The sequence below is a fragment of the Passer domesticus genome, chromosome 1 (genome assembly GCF_036417665.1).
Source record: "Passer domesticus isolate bPasDom1 chromosome 1, bPasDom1.hap1, whole genome shotgun sequence".
In the NCBI taxonomy this organism is placed as follows: Eukaryota; Metazoa; Chordata; class Aves; order Passeriformes; family Passeridae; genus Passer; species Passer domesticus.
In genome coordinates, this window is record NC_087474.1 from 129,563,143 (window position 1) to 129,585,905 (window position 22,763).

The following is a 22,763-nucleotide window of genomic DNA, read 5'->3' on the forward strand; positions in this document are numbered from 1 at the left end:
ACCCTCTACAGAATACCAAGGCTAGTTTGGCAAGACAGCTAAACTCACCTAACACTGTGTCACTGCTAAAATTGGCTGTCCAGTGTCTCCCCTCTCAGGCCATGAAGGTGCTCCTGCTCCAGACTTTCACCACCACAGACACCTGATTGACCCCCAACGGGAGCTGTAATTCTATTAATGTATTTTTATAGGGTTCATTTTTTTCTAATTCTAGAACCCTAAACCGAGTCACCACGGGGACAAGTGCCATGCAAAGGAGACAGGGCAGTCATGCACTTGGGAATGAGATGGACGAGACTGGCTCTTTGGGCAGCAGTGAGCAATTAAGCTGGTTTAGATGTAGAGTCAAACTACATAATGACTGAAGAAAACACAAAGAAGTACTACCTATCTGTCAGTCTCCAGTGAGCACAAAAGGGCAAGAAGGTTCATTTTCCTGGCTTAACGCGGTGGCATGTGTTAGAACAGGGCAAAGAAAGTGGATTAATTTCTGCTGAAACAAGAGTTTTGGGAGGATAACAGGCATGGCTCATTAGCTCCACTAGGGGTAGGGGAGGGGAAGGTGGCTTTTCCCCTAAGGGCTTAGGTAAACATAGAACTTTACAAGAAAGTGCTTTAAGCAGCCAAGCTTGAGAGGAAATATCAGACTAATATTTGCATCTTAGCTGTCCTTTCAACTAACAGCAGAGATACACTCTATGGAAATTACAAGATAATTATGTTTATTCTCCATCCCATGCAGGTTGTAATTTTTAATAGCCTTTTACTGATTCTTTGGTACAAGGTTTCTGAAATGCAGCTTCCCTCAGCTGGTGATTTGATGATATGGAGACATCAGCAGTAATGCAAACTATGGAATGAGAAGGGTTAATTTGGCATCCCACTTGGACTGAGATTTCCCACTTCTTCTCTATGCCTGTGCACTAAATAAGAGAAGCTAGGCTATACAGATGAAGAAGGTCTTGTTAGAAAAAAATTATGGTGCTTGGAAGTATGTTCTTCTACTCTGAATACCTGGATCTAGTGGAAGGTGTCCCTGCCCATGGCAGGGGGAGTAGAACTACACAATCTTTAAGGTTCCTTTTAACACCCCACATTTTATGGTTCTATGAATACAGACACAGGGACAACATCAACAAAAAAGAATTATAGTAAATTGAGAAGATTATTTCTCCCTCTCTCCCCTTGCCCACAGCAAAATATCATCTCTGAGAAGAAAAACCTAGATTTTATTTTCTACTTTTTAGATTAGTTGTCTTTTTTTATCTAAAGTTTTATTTCATAAAAATATAAACAGTTACAAGTAATTCTAGGGTGTATTTGTAATTAAGCTACTATTAGTTAGAATGATAAAAACTTATTGATTATACAACGAGCCATGGACCCATAGCTGATACGTCTTACATTTAGTCAGAACACTGGATGTTTTTATTAGTTTCTATTTTTAAGCAGTAACTCTTTGACTGGTTATAACACTAAATACCTGTTCCAAGCCAAAAGATCCAATGAATTTAGCTCCAATCTTTGACAGCTTCACAGAATGTGGCAGCAACTTGGGCTATGGGTGACAGTCTGCACAGTCAGGGCTACCTCTATGGACATACACCACCAATCTTGATAAATATAACCCAAGAGGTCATTGAGAGCCTGAGCAGACCTCAGCATGACAGGTGAGCAATTTGTTTAGCTTTTGTACCCTGAACAAAGGTTTAGCAATAAACTGACCACCCCAGTTAGCAGCTTACAGCACTGCAAGTGGACTTGAAGCCAAGTGCTTCTTCACTGGTGACACATTTTCTCACAAACAAAGTCTGTCAAGCCAGTTTTCCTTTTAATTCTTGCAACTGAAGGTTTGAGGATAAACCACTGCCATTTTAAAGTAGATGAAACTGTGACTTCTCTGTTATGGAATCCAGCTCTTCAAAGTTCAGACAGAAATTCCAGGTTGTTTTGTTATCCGGTATTGCTTATTCACCTGTTACCAGCCCCACAATGTTTCCATTCAACAGAGAAAAATTTGCTTGATTCCTACCTCTCAACAAACAGAAATTAACTGACTTGCTTGCAACCATGCATGAAGACATTAGACCCAGCTGCTGTACATCTATAGCAGGCCTCGAGTTAAGATTAAAGCAGTGTACAGTGCCAAGTAAATTGACCTAACCAGCAGTTTTCTCTGGAAAGAATACTGAACAGCACTGTAATATACCTCCTCTAATTTTCTTGTGTCAGCACTAAAGATAACATTAGGTATTTGCTTCACATCATTTACAAGGAAAAAAAGCTTGCATGGGAAAGTGTGGCAAGTAGGTGAAGTAGTAAGGGAAAAAGCCTGGTGAAATGCAGGTTTGTGGAAAGGAATCTGGGACAGAAATAGGGAAGGGCATTAAAGCCTTCCCTCTGGCATTCAATTTCTCCAGAGCTGCCTCACACTGTAATGCTCAGGCTTAAAGAGAACTGCCTGCACAAAGCAACTCAGGACAGGTTCCTGCTTCACTTGAGCAGCCTTATCCCAGAGAGCTGGTACGAGGTGCAGGTTTCACACAGCTTCCCATGCAGGCTCAGCCCCGGCAGCAGGGTCTCACCCTGAGCTGGGTTTCCACGCAGTCCCTGCAGCCGTCGTGGCACTGCCGGCAGGGATTACTGATTCTGGCAGCGTGGGACTGCAGCACTCACACCTGCCTACCCAGCCCCAACCTGCAGCTCCTTCCAGGGCCTCCTGCAGACATCACATTGCAACAGCTGTCAATCACCTGTGCCCCAGGACAGATCTGTGCAGCTGACCTGCAAGTGAAATATTTCCCCCTGCTAATCCCTGAGAGCCACCAAGGGCTCCCTTTAACAACTTAAGATGTCACAATGTCAAACAAAAATGGTACTAATTTCTGGTTATGAAGTGAAAGTTAAGTTTTGTTTCCTAGTAATTACTTATATCAAAGGAGAAGAAGAGCGAATCAGTGACCTATTCTTTGCTCTTGGTTTTCTTTGAGCCCACTGATCCTTGGGACAGCAACAGCCATAGGAATCACAACTTCCTAGGGCCTGGCTGTTCCACAGTCTAGCAAGTGTGTTGTGGTACTGAGCTTGAAGTTATGCCCTAGTGAACAAAGAGCAGCAAGAAAGCTGAGCAGTGAACAGCCAAAGGGACCAGGAATCAAAGGATACTCCATCTCCTGGCTTTGCTGGGGTGATAACAGGACAGGCCAAATATGTCTGCTAAATACGGTCTGGAGATGGTATCATCAGTGGGGACTTCTTAACCTACACTGAAGGCAGAAACCCAAACCAAAACATGAGCTTGGAAGTGTGTTAATGTTTAGCTATTCATAGCCCAGCTGATCTGGCAAGCCATGTACTTGCTCCTTCTGCCAATAAAATTATAAGGATCTAGATACTTGGGGTTACATATGAGAGAGAAATCTTAATGAATTCAATATGGCACCTTCATGTTGCTTATTTTATATGGCTACTCAAATACTTATATTTTAAAAATATAAATGTATTCCTTCTGTGGAGACACAAAAATATGGCTATTGGTCCTCTATTGAAAAACAGCTTATGTGGCAATTTTTAGCTAGATTTAGTTTAAAAATGAACTATGCACATAAAAAAAAATCTATTTTTCTAATGAGAGACTTTCAAAGAGCCTTTTGAAAATTAGCTATGCATTGGAGCCAAATACTTTACAAAAATAACTTGGAAACAATACACTGGCATTTTTTCTTGGATTACTCTCAAACGGAGGCTTCTGACTATAATAGTATGCAGCACTTGCATGATATGGACAATTGCCTTGGGACTGAGAAATCAATTCTGCAAAGCACTAAAAATGCTGAAGATCAGCACTTTGTGGGATACCACCAATTCTTTCTGGGACTAGTTAGTTGCTGAGACACTCAAACTGACTCAGTGCTACTGATGTATTTCAAATGTTAAACATAATCTGTAAGTCTTAATACTACTTTAACAAATGGTTTTTCCTTCAAGCATCTACAGATAAATCCTTTAAAGTCTCTTCTGCAAAGGACTGATGTTTGTGTGTATATACTTCAAGGAAAGCTGTGGATTAACTCTGTAGGTCAAGGTATACGCAACATTCAAAACTGTGTTTTACTGGGAATGGTTAAATATATTGCTTGGGGATGGATTAATTACTTTTATAGAGAATACACTTATGAAAAAATAACCAGGTAGATATTTGTGGCTTAAGAAGATCTAATGGTAAATAGACGATCTGTTTTTTAAAGCATATATGTATTACAGTAATTTTATAGTATATTGGATTGTTCAACTATTCAGAAAAATATCACCACCAGTTTTTCCTATTCAGCTGCAACACTTCTGAAACAAGCTAATACTTACAGATTAAAGTGGTGTTCTAGATAAGTAATTGGAGTGCAAAAATTTTCTGATGAAGATTTACAGAAGGATTAACTTAAGTAGCTGTGCCAGTGCTGGTTGACTTTTAAACACCTATCCATACCTTGATTTTTCAGAAAATATTTGCTTGCCTCTTAAAAATCCATTTCTTTGACATTTTTTTTCTAAACTGAAGCATCTCTAATCACAAGTCACTTGAAAATTTATTCTTTCTTCCCACTAATGCATTTTGATAACTACACTTTTTACACTTCTAACTATCAATAGTGAAAGAGTGAAGAGGGAGTTTCTAAAAGTGAATCTTGTCAGCAAATAAGTCATTAGTATGCCACCTAAATAGCTTCAGTCTTGGCATGCTAAATAGTCATGCTCTGATAAGATTTTGGCATGACCCTTTAATTATTCTTGCAAAGAACACAAGTAATTAAATCATGAAGTACTCAGTTTTCTTCATTTGGTACAGGAATTGGTATTGTTCCCAATCAAAGGCAATATACCTATATGCAGAACATGACTATTACTATTACACTGTAAATAAGGCAGTAACTCTCATAAAGAAATACAAAATAAATGACTAAAGCATATTAACTCTGCAAACATTACGTGTTCAGCTGTCATTCTCTCAAAATAGGGAATAATGCAATCTGCTCTAAAATGCCTATATAAAGGCTGAAGAAGTAAGCTACTTTCCTTACAGAGTTTGTCAAACTCTCTTCTATAGCACAATTGGCTTTGTGTGTGTTTGGGGAAAAGGTGTCCAAAAGCTTTGTGAATTATTCAAGAAATCTAAAAGTACTACAGAGGACATGTCCCAGAACACTTTGTCCCTGGCTCGGGGCCTCTGCTCAGCAGCACACATTGAAGGAAAGCAGTCTGAGGCCCTATAATTGATGTTTACTGTTGATTCTTTTCTTTGTACAGATCTCCAGCACCTTCTTGCTTTCTTCTGATAGGTGCCAGTGTGGATGCAGACACACAGTCATCTCTGCACTCTTTCTATTTCATCATGCTTTCTTTTATTTCTGATCTCTCTGGATTAGGGGCTATGAATTTGGGCTTCAGGTCCCAAACTGTTTTAATCCTGCCTAAGTGGAATGCACACATGGAAAATAATGAGTGGAAGTGACCACTTACCTGATGGTCGGATACAGACTCACAGGATTGCCAGGGTTTACCTAACCCAGCCGTCGTTCTACCACTACCATAATCACTCCTAAACCACATCCCCAGCTGCCACATCCAGATGCCACTTGAACATTTCCAGAGATGATGACTCCACCACCTCTCTGGGAAGACTATTCCAATGCCTAACCAATGTTTCAGTAAAAACTTTTTCCTAACATCAAATTGAAACCTCCCTTGATGCAACTCAAGGTCCTTTCCTCTCATCCTTTTATTTGAGACATGGCAGAAGAGACCAACTCCAGCCTCACTACAACCTCTTTCCAACCTCCTTCATGCTAAAGAACCCCCAGCTCTCTCAGCTGTTCCTTACAAGATTTGAGCTCCAGACCCTTCACCAGCTTCACTGCCTTTCTCTGGACTTGCTCCAGCACCTCAATGTCCTTTTTGAAATGAGGAGCCCCAAACTAAATACAGGATTCAAGGTCTGGCCTCACCAGTGCTGGGTACAGGGGACAATCACTGCCCTGGTCCTGCTGGCCACACTATTGCTGGTACAGGCCAGGATGCCATTGGTTTTCTTGGCCAGCTGGGCACACTGCTGGCTCACATTCAGCTGTCAACCTACATTCCCAGGTCCCTTCCTGCTGAGCAGCTCTCAACTCACTCCTCCCCAAGCCTGTAGTGCTACATGGGGTTGTCTGAGTGATTATATACCATTGAATAAATTCTGGGGAGGGATGATGGTACAGAAAGAAATATAAATGCTTAGTGTGACCACAGAGACAACTCTTGGCAGCTCCTTTTTCTGCTACAAACTTATCCAAATTATGTGTCTGAGATAATCAGCACTATCTGCTGCTATGCTGTCTATCTGCTGCCAGTACAGCCACAGCCTGTGGAAAGGAACTGAGACTAAAACCTCACACACAAGTTTTAGCCTATTTCATAGACCTCCAAGCACTTAGACACAGCCCATGAAGACTGAGAAGCATGAAGGAACTGGCTATGAGATTGCCTATGCAGCCTTAGTGTGGTCCTTCATGTGTGTGCAGTATGGCACAGTCTTTACACACATGTTCATTCCATCCCTGTCTAATGCCATGCACAAGATGGGCATATTCAAGAGTCACTCTTTTCCAAACATGTGTCATCACAAACCCAAAGTTTCACAATAAATAAAATGGCAGGTTGTAAGGATGACCTGGAAGGCAGCAGAACCCATGAAACAGAGCACTGGGACAGTGTTTTTACTTCCAGGTTTGCCAGCACCATTCCAGCAAGAAACTGAACATCCTCATCCCTCATTTCCCCATTCATAACATATGCAGAATAATATCAGCTTTCTTGTAAAGTATTTGAGATGCATATACCAGTAAAAAAGGATATGCAAGAGTCAGGTCTGTCTTTTGAGAGACAGGAGTTTCACACCTCACACAATCCTCCCTTCTCAGTAGAAAGACTGAAAAAAACTCTACACCTTTCAGTTAAATAAAATCTAAACATTCCTAATCCTTGGATCACACCTGGAACTATTTATTACCAAGATCTGATCCTGTGATGGGATTAGTTCAGCCTCAGTGTTACAGTAACTCCACTGTGGTTTCACTCATAACAGGGAATAAAAATACATACTTCTGGAGTTATGTTTCATATTAGATGGTGAGCATATTTGTATGAGCCCTCATTTTCCCATTCAGCTTCAGAGGATCCCATTACAGAGTTTTGTATGGTTATTTTCTACTTCTGCATTGGGTCAAGCTTTCCCCAGGGTACACTTCTAATTCATGGTCTTCTACATTATTATTACCCTTTTGACCTAAATGATTAGCCAAAGTTTGAGGCCCTGAGGGCTGTTTCTATTAGGAGGAGAAAATTATGAAGTCAAGCATCTTTTAGGCATATCTAGTTAAAAACTCCAAAATCACCCACCCCCAATTTTACTCCTGTTTCCTTCAATGCAGGAGACATACAACAACAACAAAAAATCCTTGTCTTCCCTTCTTGAAGCCTTTCCAACCAGCACTGAGACCTTTGTAGGACTGCCACAGTGATTATCTAATTCTTTCTTATTTTCACATTCTCTTCCTCCTTTGAGTCTTCTGGTATGCTTTTTCTCCTGCTTTTTTCTATCTGTTGCTTTTGCCCTATTCTTCCAAACATATCCAGTTTCCACTGAGATTAATTTAATATCCAGTCATAATCTTCTTCCACTTAATGCATGTGTCTGAGCACCCTCACTTATGCTTTTTGTTTCCAGAGGTGAATTGTGCTAGAGTTTAGGGTGGAGGCTGCTACTGTTTGAGTTGCTGCTAGCATGAACTTACCTGTTCCTTAGAGGAAGGATGTAAAATTCACCAAATTCCATGGTACTTTACACATTCACATTTCTGGAATGCTGGGAGACCCTTCTGGTTTGCATACACAGCCCACTCATCTGGCTCCAGAGTCTGCAGCCAAACCAACTCTTCTGCTGGTTGTACCAGACCAGTGAGTGATGGCAGCAGTCCTGTCCTCCCCCAGCCTCCTCTCCCTCACTGCTTGTAGGATAAACAGCTGTGATAGCTCACAGGATAGCATGGTAGAGGGTCAGGAATGAGAAGTCAGGAGTGGGGGAAAGGCAGGACGGTGCTTTTGGCACTGGTGTCAGCACACCTTGCTCGAAGCATTCATCAAACCAGCCTCATCCATTGAAATCTCCCTGAGCTCTGAGCAAGCAGAAATGCTTGTAAAGTGGATGCCAGTAGCTGCCAGTTCTAATCTGAGAATGGTGTGGAAAAGCAGTGAATTTTTAAATTATGGCAGTTATGTAGAGTAGCATAAGTGTCTCAATGCTTTCTACCTGTCATATTTCAATACCTATCCAAAATGAATTAAAGAACATAACAGAAAACATGCTCATGATGAGTTCCAACTAACACAAGGGGGTTTTGGTATTTCATAGCCCTAACAGCTGAAAGCCTTCAAAATTTTAAGAATGTAGGAACCTCCATAAGACTGCTGTGAAAGATAAGTGCAATTTACAGTGACTTGCCCAACATTAACAATGGCATTTGTGGCACAGCACCCACATCCTCACCTCCTCACCCATCTGATCCCAGGACTTTCTCACAGTGGGAGTACAATTATTATTTTGGGGGAAAACTTTGTGGGAGTAAGCTCTAAAAATAGCTATAGAGAAGCACATCAGAGAATGCCCTGCTATTATTACCTCTTGCAGATGCACATTTTCAAATAAAATTCCAGCATCAGTTCTCGAGGCAATGCACACAGCATTCTCTAAACTGCCCAAACAGTTGTGCTATACCTATAACCCCAATCTAATAACACAAATATTAAAGTGGAAAAAGCTTGCATAAAATCTATATTGCCACATTAATCTCAAAAGGACATTTGGCTAATATAAAATTCAGCATCATCTTCATTGATGGTTCAGGGAAATAAAGTTGTAATAAATTGCCTCAAGGCAAAGTACTAATGATTGAATGAGGCTATGCAATTAAGATGTAAGTTTTTTAATCACCTTTGAGGTTAAACATAGAAGAATTATGTGTAAAAGGGCAATTAAATGCCAGAACTTTCAATCTCAGGTCTCCTCATCAAAGATTCAGTTACCTAAATTGTTTTCCACTATTTCAGAGGAAGAGCTGGATGTAATATTTCATGCCCCACAAGAGGAAGTAAAGAATACTCTTTTAAACAAAAGCATTACCAGGCTATCAAAATCTTAACAAAGAAAAATAAACAAATCAAGATTGATCTCTAGTGCTCTCAAGTTCCTGAATTCCTAAATGTTAACATTAAGTTATAAAAGGGAAAAGTAGTGGAAAATGCATCATCTTTGTACCACATCCTCAAGTAATATGTATCTGCATGAAATGTGAGTTGCATGAGCAGTGCATTTGATATTTTTGTAACTTTTTATATAATTTCACATGCTCAGTTTAAAAATACTTTCCTTCTGAAATGGTTTAAGATTTATTTAAGAGAAAAATGGATTAATTTATGCTTTGATCCTGCAGATGCTTATATATCTGACTGTCTTTGAGTAAAATTATTCAAATTTAAGTATATTCAAGATTGTCAAGCCAATTTAAGTTTTGTTCAAGGGACACATGATAAATCTGAATACTTAGTGACTGAAAAATTAACCAGCTTCAATCTACTGTTATTCATGAAAGTTATAGGAACATGGTAAGCATAGTATTGAAAATAGTAACTTTTTTCTACATTTCCAAGGAATGTTAAGATGGAGCAACTTAATAACCTGACTTGTTTTGTGAGGTTTTGTGCCCCTATCTCTAGCAGAAAAAAATTAAAGAAAAAGAAATATTAGAAAAAAGGTTTCTCACCCAAGATCACTAATATATCTATTACTGCACTGTAAGATTTAAACTACTATATTTTCATGATATAAACAAATAAAGACCACATGCAATTTTCCCTTGGGCAGAATGAAAAAGGGAGAAAAGAAAGAAGCACATTTGACAGATGCTAGTCACTTACTACATGATAAGCTGTTAGAAGGCGTAGCTATTTCAAAATAACTAAATAAATTCAAAATTCACACCAGTTTGTTGCAAGAACTCACTGTTTTTATTTTTGACTAGGAATGTGTTATTTTGCTCTAACTTAAAATAGCCACACACAATCCTCCTTTAAAAAATACTGCACTGAAAAATGTTCCCTTAAGATACACATGACAAAACCGACTCTCCTAGTGATTGAAGTGAACCAAAGTATTCCTAATTAAAAACTTACCTCCAAAGTGGACAGAAGAGTTTAGGAAGATGGGAGGAAAAGACATGTATTAAAATGTGGTGCTTTTTACCTTTTGAAAAATGTGTGTCTTTGTCTTCTCTTCATTTACACCTCTGGCCCTGTAGCAACAGTCACAGTTGTACTGTACAAGTTTCACTGTGCATTGGTTGGAGTAATTATTGTTATTTACTACTGCCATTTTCATCAGGTAAAAAGCCAGTCCTCTGACTTTCAATAAACTTACAAGTCTCTTCCCAGAGCTATTTACAACAGCCTTTCCAGCTTAACATTTCTGAGATATGTAGGCAGGTTTCCTGACACATGGAAAAGAGTGCGAATTACTGGAGTATTCAGCATCATAAAACACAGTCACTGATATAAAAGCTGAAAATGTGCATACCAGCTTTTTATTGTGCGTTTACAACCCAATTCAAGTTTATGAATAAAGTCTCATTAAAAGTTGAATTATTGCCTATTGGGTACGCTGGCATTATAATAACACTAAACCAAAAACCAGAATCAATTGCATTTCTCTTGGCTTTACGCAACTGAGCTTCTCCCTGTACATCTGTAATTTTTAAAAATTCCTCCTGCTTCTACAACAACCTTCTGCTAATTTTCTTCAATTTTCTGCTCCACTAACTTAAAAGTCATTTCCTTAAGAAAACAGATGACAGACAACCTGAGTGACTGATTATATTGTGCCATCACTTTGTTTTTTCTCTGAGGCCTTGGTTTAAGAGGATGGATGTTAGTGTAAATGACAGAAAGGGGAGCTTCGCATAGGATTTCACTTCTGTTCAAAGACAAGCTAATGCAGCCTTGCTGAGGTGCAATCAACTTGACAAATGGATGCTGTGCAGCCCTGTGCCTCCCACTGAAACCCGAGAGTCTGATTTACACAATATTCCCCCTGTAAACGGAGGGAAGCCCAAATTCCAATCAGACTTAACGCTGCTCGGCTGTATAATGGGTTGATCTGATAATTCCTCCCATATAATGAAATCTGATAATAGTGGGAAAAAATACATCAGAGAGAATGGAATACATTAATGAACTTGTAAAAATACACTTAAGTCTTAACAGATTTAATAAACAGAGGAAGGATGGCTCAAACCGGGAGTCTTCATATGTGGTCAGCAGTTCTTGGGTTTAACAATGAAGCTGACTGAAAATACAGAGTTTCTATTTACAATTGACTACATTCACCACACCTTTTTTCAGATGGCCAGGAAATGGAAAAAAAAAAAAGCATTTAAATATCAAAGTAAGCTTTGTAATATGTTTACATGTCTTGCCTTGTTCTGTTTCCCCTTCAAACTAAACTAATTCTATGATACAAGCTGTTTTCTCAGGGAAATGTGAGTCAGATAGAAATGTTTTCCTACACGAAAAACAGTGTTTCATTTACTGACTGGAAAGAATAGGAAACATTTGCTTTTAGACTTTTAAGATTTTTTTGAATTGAAAAACAAAGACAATTCCATTTCAAAACACTTTTCACACAAGTTCGACAGCTGGCACAAAAATTAACTCAATGTTTACATAGAAAAATGTGACAAGAAATGTCTACTAAAATCACTACTCTTTCTGTATCATAATAAACTCTCATTGTCATTGTTCTCTACAAATAAATATTTTGCCTTAGCAGCTACAATTGCGACCAGAAGCTGTTCTCACACATCTACAAGTTGAGCAGTGCAGGATTTTTGGGGTTTTATTTACTTTGCTGTTGTCACAAATAAAAGAAAAAAAGAAAAAAACTTATGCAAACATTTCATGCTGAAGTGAATGGATTTCAACAGCTGCTGATTTGGTGACATCGAGAACCCCAGTGGAGATGTCCTGCTGAATTAACGTCTTGGAAATGTTAAAAAGAAACTTCAAACAGCCCTTGTTTAGCAGGCGGTCGAGGCTCGCTCTCGGTGGGGATCATGTGAAGACTAGCAGAGCAGTCACTCAGTCATGAATCAGACTTGTCAATAGTTGCCTATTTTCTCAACAGGTGTCTCAATCACACGTCATAATCCTTCCCCCATAGGCTTCTGTTTAACAGAAATGGCTCTGGCACGGGACGCTGCTTTTCCTTATATGAGACATATATTGACTTCTTACTTAGCAGCTCCCTCCTCCAGCCTCTGCTGAGCTTTGTGCTTGGTATAAACATGTCTCTCTCGCCCGTGTGAGCCAGCAGGGAAAGAACGGGGACTGCAACACAGGAGCGAGGAAGCTTTTAATCCTTTGTTATTGCTGCAGATAAGCACAGCAAACACCCAACCATCACTCGCTGTTCTGTCAGATAATTATGAAGTGTGTTATGGTGAGGTACCCTTTGTGAATCCCTGTGCAATAATGCACTTGGTACTCAGACAGAAAAAGGCATTGCTGACATAAAATATCTTATGCTGGCTAAAATTGTAGGGAAATGCTTCAAAATAATTAAACAACAACAACAAGAAGTTTAAATTAAAAACCCAGGAAGCCACTTTCAAGTAGGTATTTTTAATGTAACTAACTTTCAACCATTACTTTTTACAGTAATTTTTGTAATTAAATTAATTTCACTGAGTTTTGAAATCCTCATTTCTTTTATAGGACACATACATTCAGGCAACTACAGAAGTAAATCAAGTCCTTTGGGTCCCATATGTCAGAATTCAGAACAAATGCAAATGTTCACAGAAAATTTTAAATTATATACAGTTTTTACCTTATTAAAAAGTGTTTATATCTATGCTTACCCCTATGCTCTTTGTGTCACATCAGTATTAAGCGAAACAACAAAGAGATTTAAAGAAACTGTGGTTGGCTTTTCTATCAAAAAGCAACAAACCAGTAAATATTCTACAACTCAAGCTTGCACAGATCATATAATTTCTAAAATATCCTAATATCCTTCCTAACACTACCTTTGTTTTCCAATTTTACCTATTATATGTCTACAAAATGCTGATGAACTAAAGCAATTTTCTGTATTTCTAGGCCAGTCTCTTCCTGTATCAATGGAAGAAGTGTGCTTGCAAAATAATGTGGGCTGGTTAGTAGCAGCATGCTTCACTTTTATAGTAACAGCTCCTGTAGAAACTACAGCTTCTACATGACTTGAAAATTAAACATAAAAGAAGATTTACAAAAAAATATATCAGCTTTATGTAATGTTTTGAGATCATAAGCTCCCTTGTATCAGACTTTATTAAAATGTTCCATAAGGAAGGTAAACTCTCCAACCGTAAGACTGTATACAACTTAATAATTTTGAAATATCTTTGAAATGCACGTCAAATGAAGTTAGACAGTAAAACTGGTGTAGTTTGATCATTCCAGCCATATGTCAAAATTCTTCCACATTGTTGGATAACATGAAAGTGCAGCACCAGCTTCTGTCACCCTCAATTTAAAAACTTTTGATATACTACCTCTGAGCATGGAGTTGTTTAAATACTATCTCTAACATCAGTAAACTGCATGTACCACCTGCACCATGACTTGAATTACTGAAACACAACACTACACAATTAAAGAGGTCTTCTCAGATTTCAGCAGAAAAAACATTGTACTGGCAAAATTTATAGCAAAGGAAAATATTTAAAATGCATTTCAAACATGAAATATAATTTGATTCTGTATCCGATGTATACTTCATACTGGAAACACCACAGTGACAAGGTATTTTCAGTATGTTGATAAAAACTTATAGTCTGGGCCAGGTCTTGAAAATGCTATGTAAGTGAGTGATTTTATATAAAGTTACTCCTGTGAATTAATTTTAACTACGCACACAAGTGCTTTGTAATGACATAGAAATTTTTGCAATTTCTGTCAGAATGAATATAAAATATATAAACTACTTCCTATATAGACAGACAGCATGTCAGTAATTTTATTTTTTTTTGCTCTGGGGCAATTTGGAAGAACTCTGTTCCTAATCATAGTCATAATTTTATTATTTTCAACACTGTATAAGTATTTTGACATAGGATTGCATTAGTAAGTTGGTTTCAACATCTCTGCTCAGATGGATGCTGCTTCCTGCACATTTGTAGGAAAATCTGCATTTTTTAAGATGTCTTTTCTTTGTATTTTTTGACACTACATAAGGATATTATGCAAAGAGTACGCCAGATGATTATTTAGAGAGCACAAACACATTCTCAGTAAATGCAACTTTTAACTACATTTACTTAGAAAACTTACTGGCACTGATTGATTGATTCTGAATGGGAGCCCAGCCTCATGCAAACCACATTCATCAAAAGCATCCTAATCATACCACCATGTTAACATTTTGAACTTTACTTTCAGTATTTAAGGAATGGAATTCATGAAATAATCAAATTTAGGGAAAATTGACACTTATTTTTCCTTTATAAAGACCTACTTTCAACACAGATAAGGCATTCTTGCTGTATTCTCTGCTTTCTCCCAAGCAAAGAGTAAGAATTGATAAAAAGGGAGTAAATCCCTAACATTGACATATAAGCATTGTAAAATGGAACTTTAAATGGGTAATCCACAATGATGCCAGTTCCATCTCATTCAGATGCAGATCATTTATTCCAGGAAAAGACAACATTTAAAAATTTATATCAAAAGTAAGGCAAAGGCTACAGCAGCAAATGCTTAGGCATGTGCTCAGAATGATATCAAGAAACAGAAAAGTGCTATTACCAGTAGAAATAACATTGATATACTAGAACTTGATCACATTTAGCTCAAAGTTCTAAAATGTAAATGGTATATTGAAAGATCAGATGTTTTCTGGAAAAAGAAATAAGGCAAGGATGTACAATCTTCCCTGTATTTGAAGACTAAAGAAGCTTAAGTTATTCTGCTTATGAGACAAGGTGGGGGTAACCTGACAGTGGACCTGCAATACCTGCAACAAGAGAGATCTGCTGGGAGATGTCTTAAGAGTATCAAAGACAAAACCAAGATCTTGTATAAGGTAGAGGAAGATGAGATTTAAAGAAAGGTGTACATCTTCTCCCCAAAGTAGAGAGGAGTAACAGCAATACTGAGATTTTAATTTCTTCTGCCAGAAAAGGAGTGGAATGGAAACTTCAGATGCACACTCTGAAACACTGTCCTTAGCAAGATTCCAGAGCCAATGCACTACACCAGCTACTCACACTGTCCAATTCAAAACCTGAAAAGACATTCTGAATTCTTAATATAACAGAAAACAAAGCATGGCACCTGGTTATACTACTTTTAGCTAGCAACTTGGCTTGTTTGCCTCCTAATTGCTACTTGAAATGGAGAACATGACTGCAAATGCAGAAGTTCATAACATACAACCTAGAATCTTCTTCCATCTGATAAAGACTAAAAACTGCACTCATGATCAAACCATCAGTCAAATACCAGTCTTTGATACTCTGGGCTGCTGCTCTTTCAATTGTGAACGATTTGTGATCTGGAACAAGGTTTTAGGAGGGAGGTCTAAGAGGGAAGTAAGAGGCATTACTCAAAATGAGATACTGATCTTCAAGATATAACCCAGTCACATATCTCTTCTCAGGACAAGGGGCATGAATTCCTGTGATTTCAACAATGAGCTTTTACTTCTCTGTGCTTCTCATCACTTCTTTTTCTACAACTGTGAACAAAATTTTCCATTTTAGTCACTTTTGTGCAGCTGGAGGCAATGGGCATGCAAGTGCCAGCTACAATGTTTTGTAAAACAAAATAGAAAGAGCAAAAGGGAGTTCAAAATACGAATTACTCATTCTACTATAAAAATCATGAGACAGATGGAAACTGCAGCTTTCACGCACCCTGGGCTTTAAAAAAATAACTATAGGAACATCAGTTCTTAACATGACTGTGCTCAGAGATGTGGTGGTTTAATCTCAAGCGCTTAGAAAAGAGCGCAGCCAAAACAAAGATGGGATCCTAACCCCAGATGATGCAGCTGCATTTAGTATTTCACTTCAGACCAAATTCAACTTACTCAGTTGAGCTTGCATTTTTGACTCTGTATCTTGCACAGACCAATCACGTGGTAACCTAATGGAACCCTCATATGTAGACCTACATAACTACAGAAATGTTTACAGGATCAGGACATTAAGCCAGAATTTCTTAAAGAACTAGTGTTTAAAAAGCTGTGTGTGCTCTTTTATATAAATACTGCGGCATAAAGTATCTTGAATCAGAAGTCCAGAAGTAGAGGGTATATTTGAAATTCAGACTTTCATTTTTCTCACAAGGCCTTGATTTGTACTTTAGACTTTGTTTCACAGTCTATATTATTTTGAAAGACTCATGATTAACCTCTAACTTTATTAAAACTGTTCAAATGAGTGCTACTACATTGTTACGCACAGCACTGTCCTTAGGCAGCTGAGGAAACACATCTTGCCTAAATAACTAAGCAAGTGATGATAACCTTTTAAACAATTTCTGGCAGGCTGTTATATCAGACTGTTTCATACTTTCTCATGCTTCTTTCCATTAAAAAAAAAAAAAACACAAACTTTCAGGCAAATAATATATTCTCTTTTTTATAATTTTACACATCACTTTAAAAAGCTACTTTTTATTTAATCAGAAGTCTCTGGTACCTTTCAATCACTTTGGTATTTGTCTAAAGTTGAAAGCTTATTGAAAAAGAACAGTTTACCACTTATTGCTTTTCTCACTGTCATGATCAGAAACTAGATGTTCCTTAAGATTTTCCATAATTTTATCAAGTTCTATCCTTCCTGTTTTTTCAACTGGTTTCAGTACAGTTCTCTTCACTCCACTGCTTATTTTGTCACATTTCCCAAGTTTTACTATAACCCCGTGCTTGTTATATTGCTGTATGTTCTGGAGGCTATTGAGATATGAAGCACTCTTGGCATGTTATTCTAAAAGGCATATCTTGTACACAGAAAATAATCTGATTCTGAAGTTAACACTTAGCTTGCTACTTTTCCTTCCAGATGCTATAAAGTATAACTGTGACATTTTATTTGGTCATTGGTTTAATGCAAGTTATTTGGGGCTTTGACAGGTAAATAAAATCCGGCTGTTTACTCATGACTTGCCAACACTGTTAGGATAGGAAGATGTATGTCTAAACATATTAAAACACAGATTCATGAGGCAGATGCAGTATGACCAATATGACCTAAAAAGTCAAAGTGTATATATATAAGTGTGTATATATCTTAGAGCAGTCATTTCTCTAGACGAAGAACTAAGACATATTGCACTGGAAAGGATTGTGTCAGGGGCTAAGTGTGGACATCCACTGCCATGCTGCTCTGCTGACTCTCTGAGAAGCTGCTTTGCTTCTAAAATTTCAATCATGAACTTCCCTCAAAAGTGGAAGTTGCTTTCACCGAGCAGCTCCAGCCATTAAAAGCTATCAGCTTTTGATTTTCTTTTTCATATTTCATTACAACTCTGTTAAAACATTTGTCATAGAGCAAAACTGAGAGTCCAAACAGCAAAGTTTCTTTAAAATCCCAAATATTGTTCTTTGCTGAATGTTGGTCTTGTATCACTTAACACCCAGAAACATTTTGACCCGAAGAGTGAAAAAAGCCATCAAAAATAGGGAAGATTCAGCCAAGATCTTTATTTTTCAGGACTATATACATACTTCTTTTATTCCAATTAAAAGTTGCAGCAAAACAAATTCTTTGAGAGAAGACTACCAACTTTGACTCTTTCCATTCACATTTGTCTCAGGTGTTACCTTTTCTAAATGCAAAATTATTTATTTAAAAGTATAACTTTCCCTTTTATACGAAAAGATAATATATATTGTCCAAAACACAATTTCCTTACACTCTACTAAACACAGACAGGGATGGCTAGAGGCTACAAATCTTTAGGTTCTCCACTGATGCATAAACTAAACAAAAAAGACAACCTTACTTGTTTCAGAAAGCTTTATTAGAATAGGAATCTTTGAAGACAAACACAAAAGATTCTAATATGTTTAGATTTTATAATGTAAACAACTAATTTAATGCATCACTAACAATATACAATACTCGCCATCTTGCAACATGAATGCAAGGAAGAAACTGATGTAATCTGTGAGATATTTCAAAATAATTAATTTGAGAATAAAAAAAGAACTTTTATTGTGCAAACTCCCCTTGTTTACCTTTTTTTAAAAGGATCAGAAAACTGCAGCACTTGAACCTTTGTTAAATGAAGGTAACAAGCAGTCTTTTGAACTGGCCTCTAAATTAAGAACATGTTATTGCCTGAGAAAGGGTATTTGATCAAAAGGGTTTTAAGTGTTACTTATCTGGAGAGTTCCAAAAAACTCAAGATCCAGTTTATTTAAATGAGGGCCAAGAAACTTTCAAATTATCTTAAAGTAGTTTGACATGTCTAAATTGTGTCTTTGCCAGCATGTCAGACTTCCTCACTAGTATTTTCATTCTGTAAGGGCAAATGGGATCTTAAGCACTTCTGGATCAAGCCAGTGTTTGATACTTCCTTTTAATTTCCTTAACTCCCTCTCAAACTCACATCTTCTTGCTTAATTATTTTGCAGCTTATAAAATTATGGCAAACATTCCTTTGCCCTTTTTTTTTTCCTATTATTTTTCTCACAAGTATGGACAGACACATGATGACTGAAAAAAAAAAGTTCTATACACGGAACCTTTACTTTTTATTTAATTTGGAAGAATGATCCTGTTTTGTGGCATTCCAAAGTCAAGCCCCAGGTTCTTCAGCATTGTCTGCACTGATGAACTGAGGCACCCTGGGAAGCCCCAGTCAGAGGCACAAAGGTTCATGTATGCCCAGCTCCCCACTAAACGACTGATAGTGTATTATTATACCACTTCACATAAATGACAATGGAGTATTGAATCAAACATGACAACATAAAAATATCCTCAATTCATAATTTCAGCATGCTGTGCTAGAAAATACTACCCCAAGTATTCAAAACAATGTTGAAGCAGGAAACATTTAGGAGGGAGTATGAAATAAGACTGACTTGCTGAACAGCCCAATGTTTCGAAGAAATGTCTAAACAGGCGTTCTGTGACCTCACAAACCATCTAAAAATTTCCATTACTGGGATAAGCCTTGTAACCAGTATCAGCAAAAGGTGTTATTTTTATCTAAGTGGCTGAGACATGGTGGGTACAGGCACTGCTCAGAGCTCCACTGCTATCAGCATAAGAGACTTGAGGCTTTGGCACTTGCCTTACTTTATCTACAGCCAATACAAGAGGTTCAGTAACAGCAGCTGCCAAAATGTCCTTTATGAATCCATGCCATGCAACCAAGTTTAAATATCGTGAAACAAATGTAAAACTCTTTTACATTCAGCTGAAGAGCTGAATGCTGAGGAAAGAAAGGTCTTGTTTTGTCTGCAGGTTACGCTTAGAAGAAATACTCAAGAGAAGAAGACAAAGACTTTCCAGGTACTCCTGGGGGACACAGCACCTTCATCTGAACATGTCCTACTGCCTTAAACTGCCTTTGTAGCCTGACCTGGCAGTCTCAGCTCCGGGTCCATGTGGCAACTTCCACCAAGAGGAGCACATGGTTGGAGGTTTGAACAATGCCGCCACCAGCTGGATACCTACCCGAGGCAGGCATGGGGCTGGCTGTGGAGCAGAGCAAGCATATTCCTCCAGGAAACATTGGAAATACATGGAAGGAGCAGTCTTCCTTTGGCCAAATCTGCTCCCAGACTCAGGATGGATATTCTGCATTTTAAACTGTAAATACCGTTAGAAATTAGAAGTTGTCTGCTATAGTTTCTTTAGCTTTGTGCACTTGTGGTGAAAACTGAAGAGGAAGAAGTATTGACCATCAAGTCCAGTATTAACTTGATGGTCAATACTGGACTGTGAAAAATCATAACTTAAGTCTCTTTAACTCCCAGGAGGATAAGAATTCTTCTTTTCATTATTCAGACCAAAGGGTTTAATATCAAATAAGAATTCCACCAAACTTTTCTGCTCATGCAGCTCTATTGAGCAAACTGTTCATTGAGCCAAAAACAGGATTGCTCTGTGGTTACCACTTTGTGCTCCTGGGGCTGCCCAGCTGTGACTCTGTTGCATAAGAAGGGTTCCTAAAGAGGGTTCATGGTCCTGTGGGGACAAGCACAGAACAAAACTTACATCTTCTGCATCTTGCGTGAGAGTGTGAACCCTTGAGCTTATTGGTAAAATAGTTCATCATCTTTCCCACCAGTTTTGTAAATCTCAGCCATTTTCTTAGTTTCACTACAAATGCCCAAGCACAAAATTAATTATTTTTTTTGGCTAGAAGCATTTTTTTCTTTATTTTGGACCAATTTGAACTGGTGGGGTTTTTTTGAAGGGATAAAGGATGAGAGAAGAGATTTTGGACTGTAAAATCAATTATTTGTACAGCCGTAAGGATCTGTGGAAAACTAGGTCTCACAGTCTCTCTTATGATGGGAAAGAGAAAGAATGAATATGAAGAAATATTGATAAAATTTAAAGTTTAACTTAAGAGTTCACTGCTTTGGTTTTGCTTGATACCTCCATTCTAGTGTTTATTATCTCAAGTCCTGGATCCTTGAGAGAGCGAATTACTTGGAAGCACTCTTACATTCAGCATATGTGAAGGATCTTGCTGGAATGAGGCATTAGCATTGAAACAAAGGCAGTCTGTAAGGGCTAGGAAATGGAGGGCACAAGTACATACAGAGCTTCTGGGGATACAGAAACTCCTGTATCAAGTAAGGACATTGCACATTTGATGCTTTGAAGAGAAGGTTGGTTGGTGACTCCTTCCTGTCTCAAACAGTGGGATGTTTTGACTCAATGATCTTAGAAAACCAGAGTGACTACATAAAAAAACCTGCACAGGTAATGAGTTTGGAAGCAGACAGAGGGACATGGATTTATGTTAAACGGGCTATAGGAAAGAGTATAAACACCTTTTTCCTTTGAGATGTCTGACATTTTCCATCAGGGCATCAATGACAAGCACATAAAAAAGAGAAGTGAGGTCATTTTCTCAGGTAAACCATTAGTCATCAAGCCAGTCTTCAGCTCTTTCTTGATGAGGTATTTAAAAAAAACCTCAAGGAAGAAAGCAGGGATGTCTAGGAATAGAGTTTAATCATAGTGCTCCTCAGCCTTGCTCCACAACTTTCTCATGCTCATACTTACAAAATTACCTGTTACTAATTACTAATTACCTATGAGTCCTGACCTCATTTATTTCCCCTTAAGTCTATTGTCAGAGCATTTATTACGAGATTCTGGCTTCTTGAAATGAATCCTTGAAACTAAGGGGTGTAGGACATCAAATTTAGTTTCTGCTTGCACTGTGTAGATCAAGGGGTTGTATGACGATTGTGCAAACCAAAAACTATGAAATTTCATTTGTGCTAGATGCATGCATAATGCCAGCCGTGGGACATTATTTCAAGAAAAGTAGAAAATTAGGTGGCAAACAGAATTTTGGCCAAAGCACAGTTTTTCAGATGCCACATATGCAAATCATTATTTTGTCTTGTAGAATGGTTAAGGAAATGTAACTTGAAATGCCAATTATATAATTAGGGTGTTAAGCAACTTCAGTGAATGACAAGTGATTAAACACAAATCACCAAACAGACATAGAATTACTTTGAGCAGTGTATGGAAAATGCCACAGAACAACTCTAGCTAGCACTGGGTGGGCAACAAAGTTCAGCATATATATTGCTAATGTCTTTCTTTGTCTAAAATAGAGGTGCCTGCAAAAGCTGGGCTTTGACTGAGTGTTAGTTTTAATTCATAACTTTGAAAGGTTTTACTGGTCCTAGAAATTAAAATGGACAAAATTATTAAAATTAAAAGGCTGCCTGTCAGGAGTTTAAATGAAAAAAACCTAGATTTTTGTCAATCCCAGCTGCAAGACAAGCTACTTGGGGGTGGGTCTCCTTCCATTTGATTTTTGCCTCTATCTCTGTTACTATCTTTCGTCCAGTAGGTGTATGCCTATCCATTTTTAGCTGTTGAGTAGGAGAAGAACCTACCTCTGTTGTGTTCCCCGTGTTTTTCCCTGACAGGGAAAAATCTGTTCAATTTCTTTATAATACAAGTGGGCTGAATCTCCTGCTGAAGCGTGACAAGGCAGTAAACTGACATTTTTAGCTTTTCCGAACTTCTTCAATACCTTTCCCTTTTAAGCTTCTTCCCTTTCCTAACAGACACAGCAGCAAGAAAATTCAAGATTTTTACATTCCACCATTGTCCAACTGAGCCTAAAGTAACAGCAAAACAACCAAACCAGAAACAGATTGCAGAGTTAGGATAGCAAACAGCTGGCTTGTGGTCCATGGAAGGTTGGCTCATTGTATGTTGTTAATGCCTTTCTTGCCACTTCCACATGTTACACTGCACTGAAAGCTTGCTAAGGTATTTTAATGCAAGTAACTACTAAGGGTGCAGTTTCAAAACAGCAAAAGTTCTGCAGGTCAGGGCTGCTACAGCCCTGCTCTTCCTCCCTCCACATGCCATTCCTGATTTCCTATTTGTGCCAGGCTATGCTACTGCACA

General features: G+C 38.1%; 1 protein-coding gene across 8 annotated transcripts in view; it reads right to left on the minus strand.

Annotated features, from left to right (window-relative positions):
* Nucleotides 1-22,763, minus strand: part of STAU2 (staufen double-stranded RNA binding protein 2) — a 169,196-nt gene that overhangs the window by 31,278 nt on the left and 115,155 nt on the right. The window contains exon 14 of one of the 8 annotated variants that reach the window (XM_064389302.1): nucleotides 17,869-20,333. The exons of the other annotated variants lie outside the window; for them this stretch is intronic. Coding sequence (XP_064245372.1) covers nucleotides 20,226-20,333 — 108 coding nt within the window. The 3' untranslated portion in view covers nucleotides 17,869-20,225. Of the gene's footprint in view, nucleotides 1-17,868; nucleotides 20,334-22,763 lie in introns of those variants that run through there. 8 annotated transcript variants of the gene reach the window in all.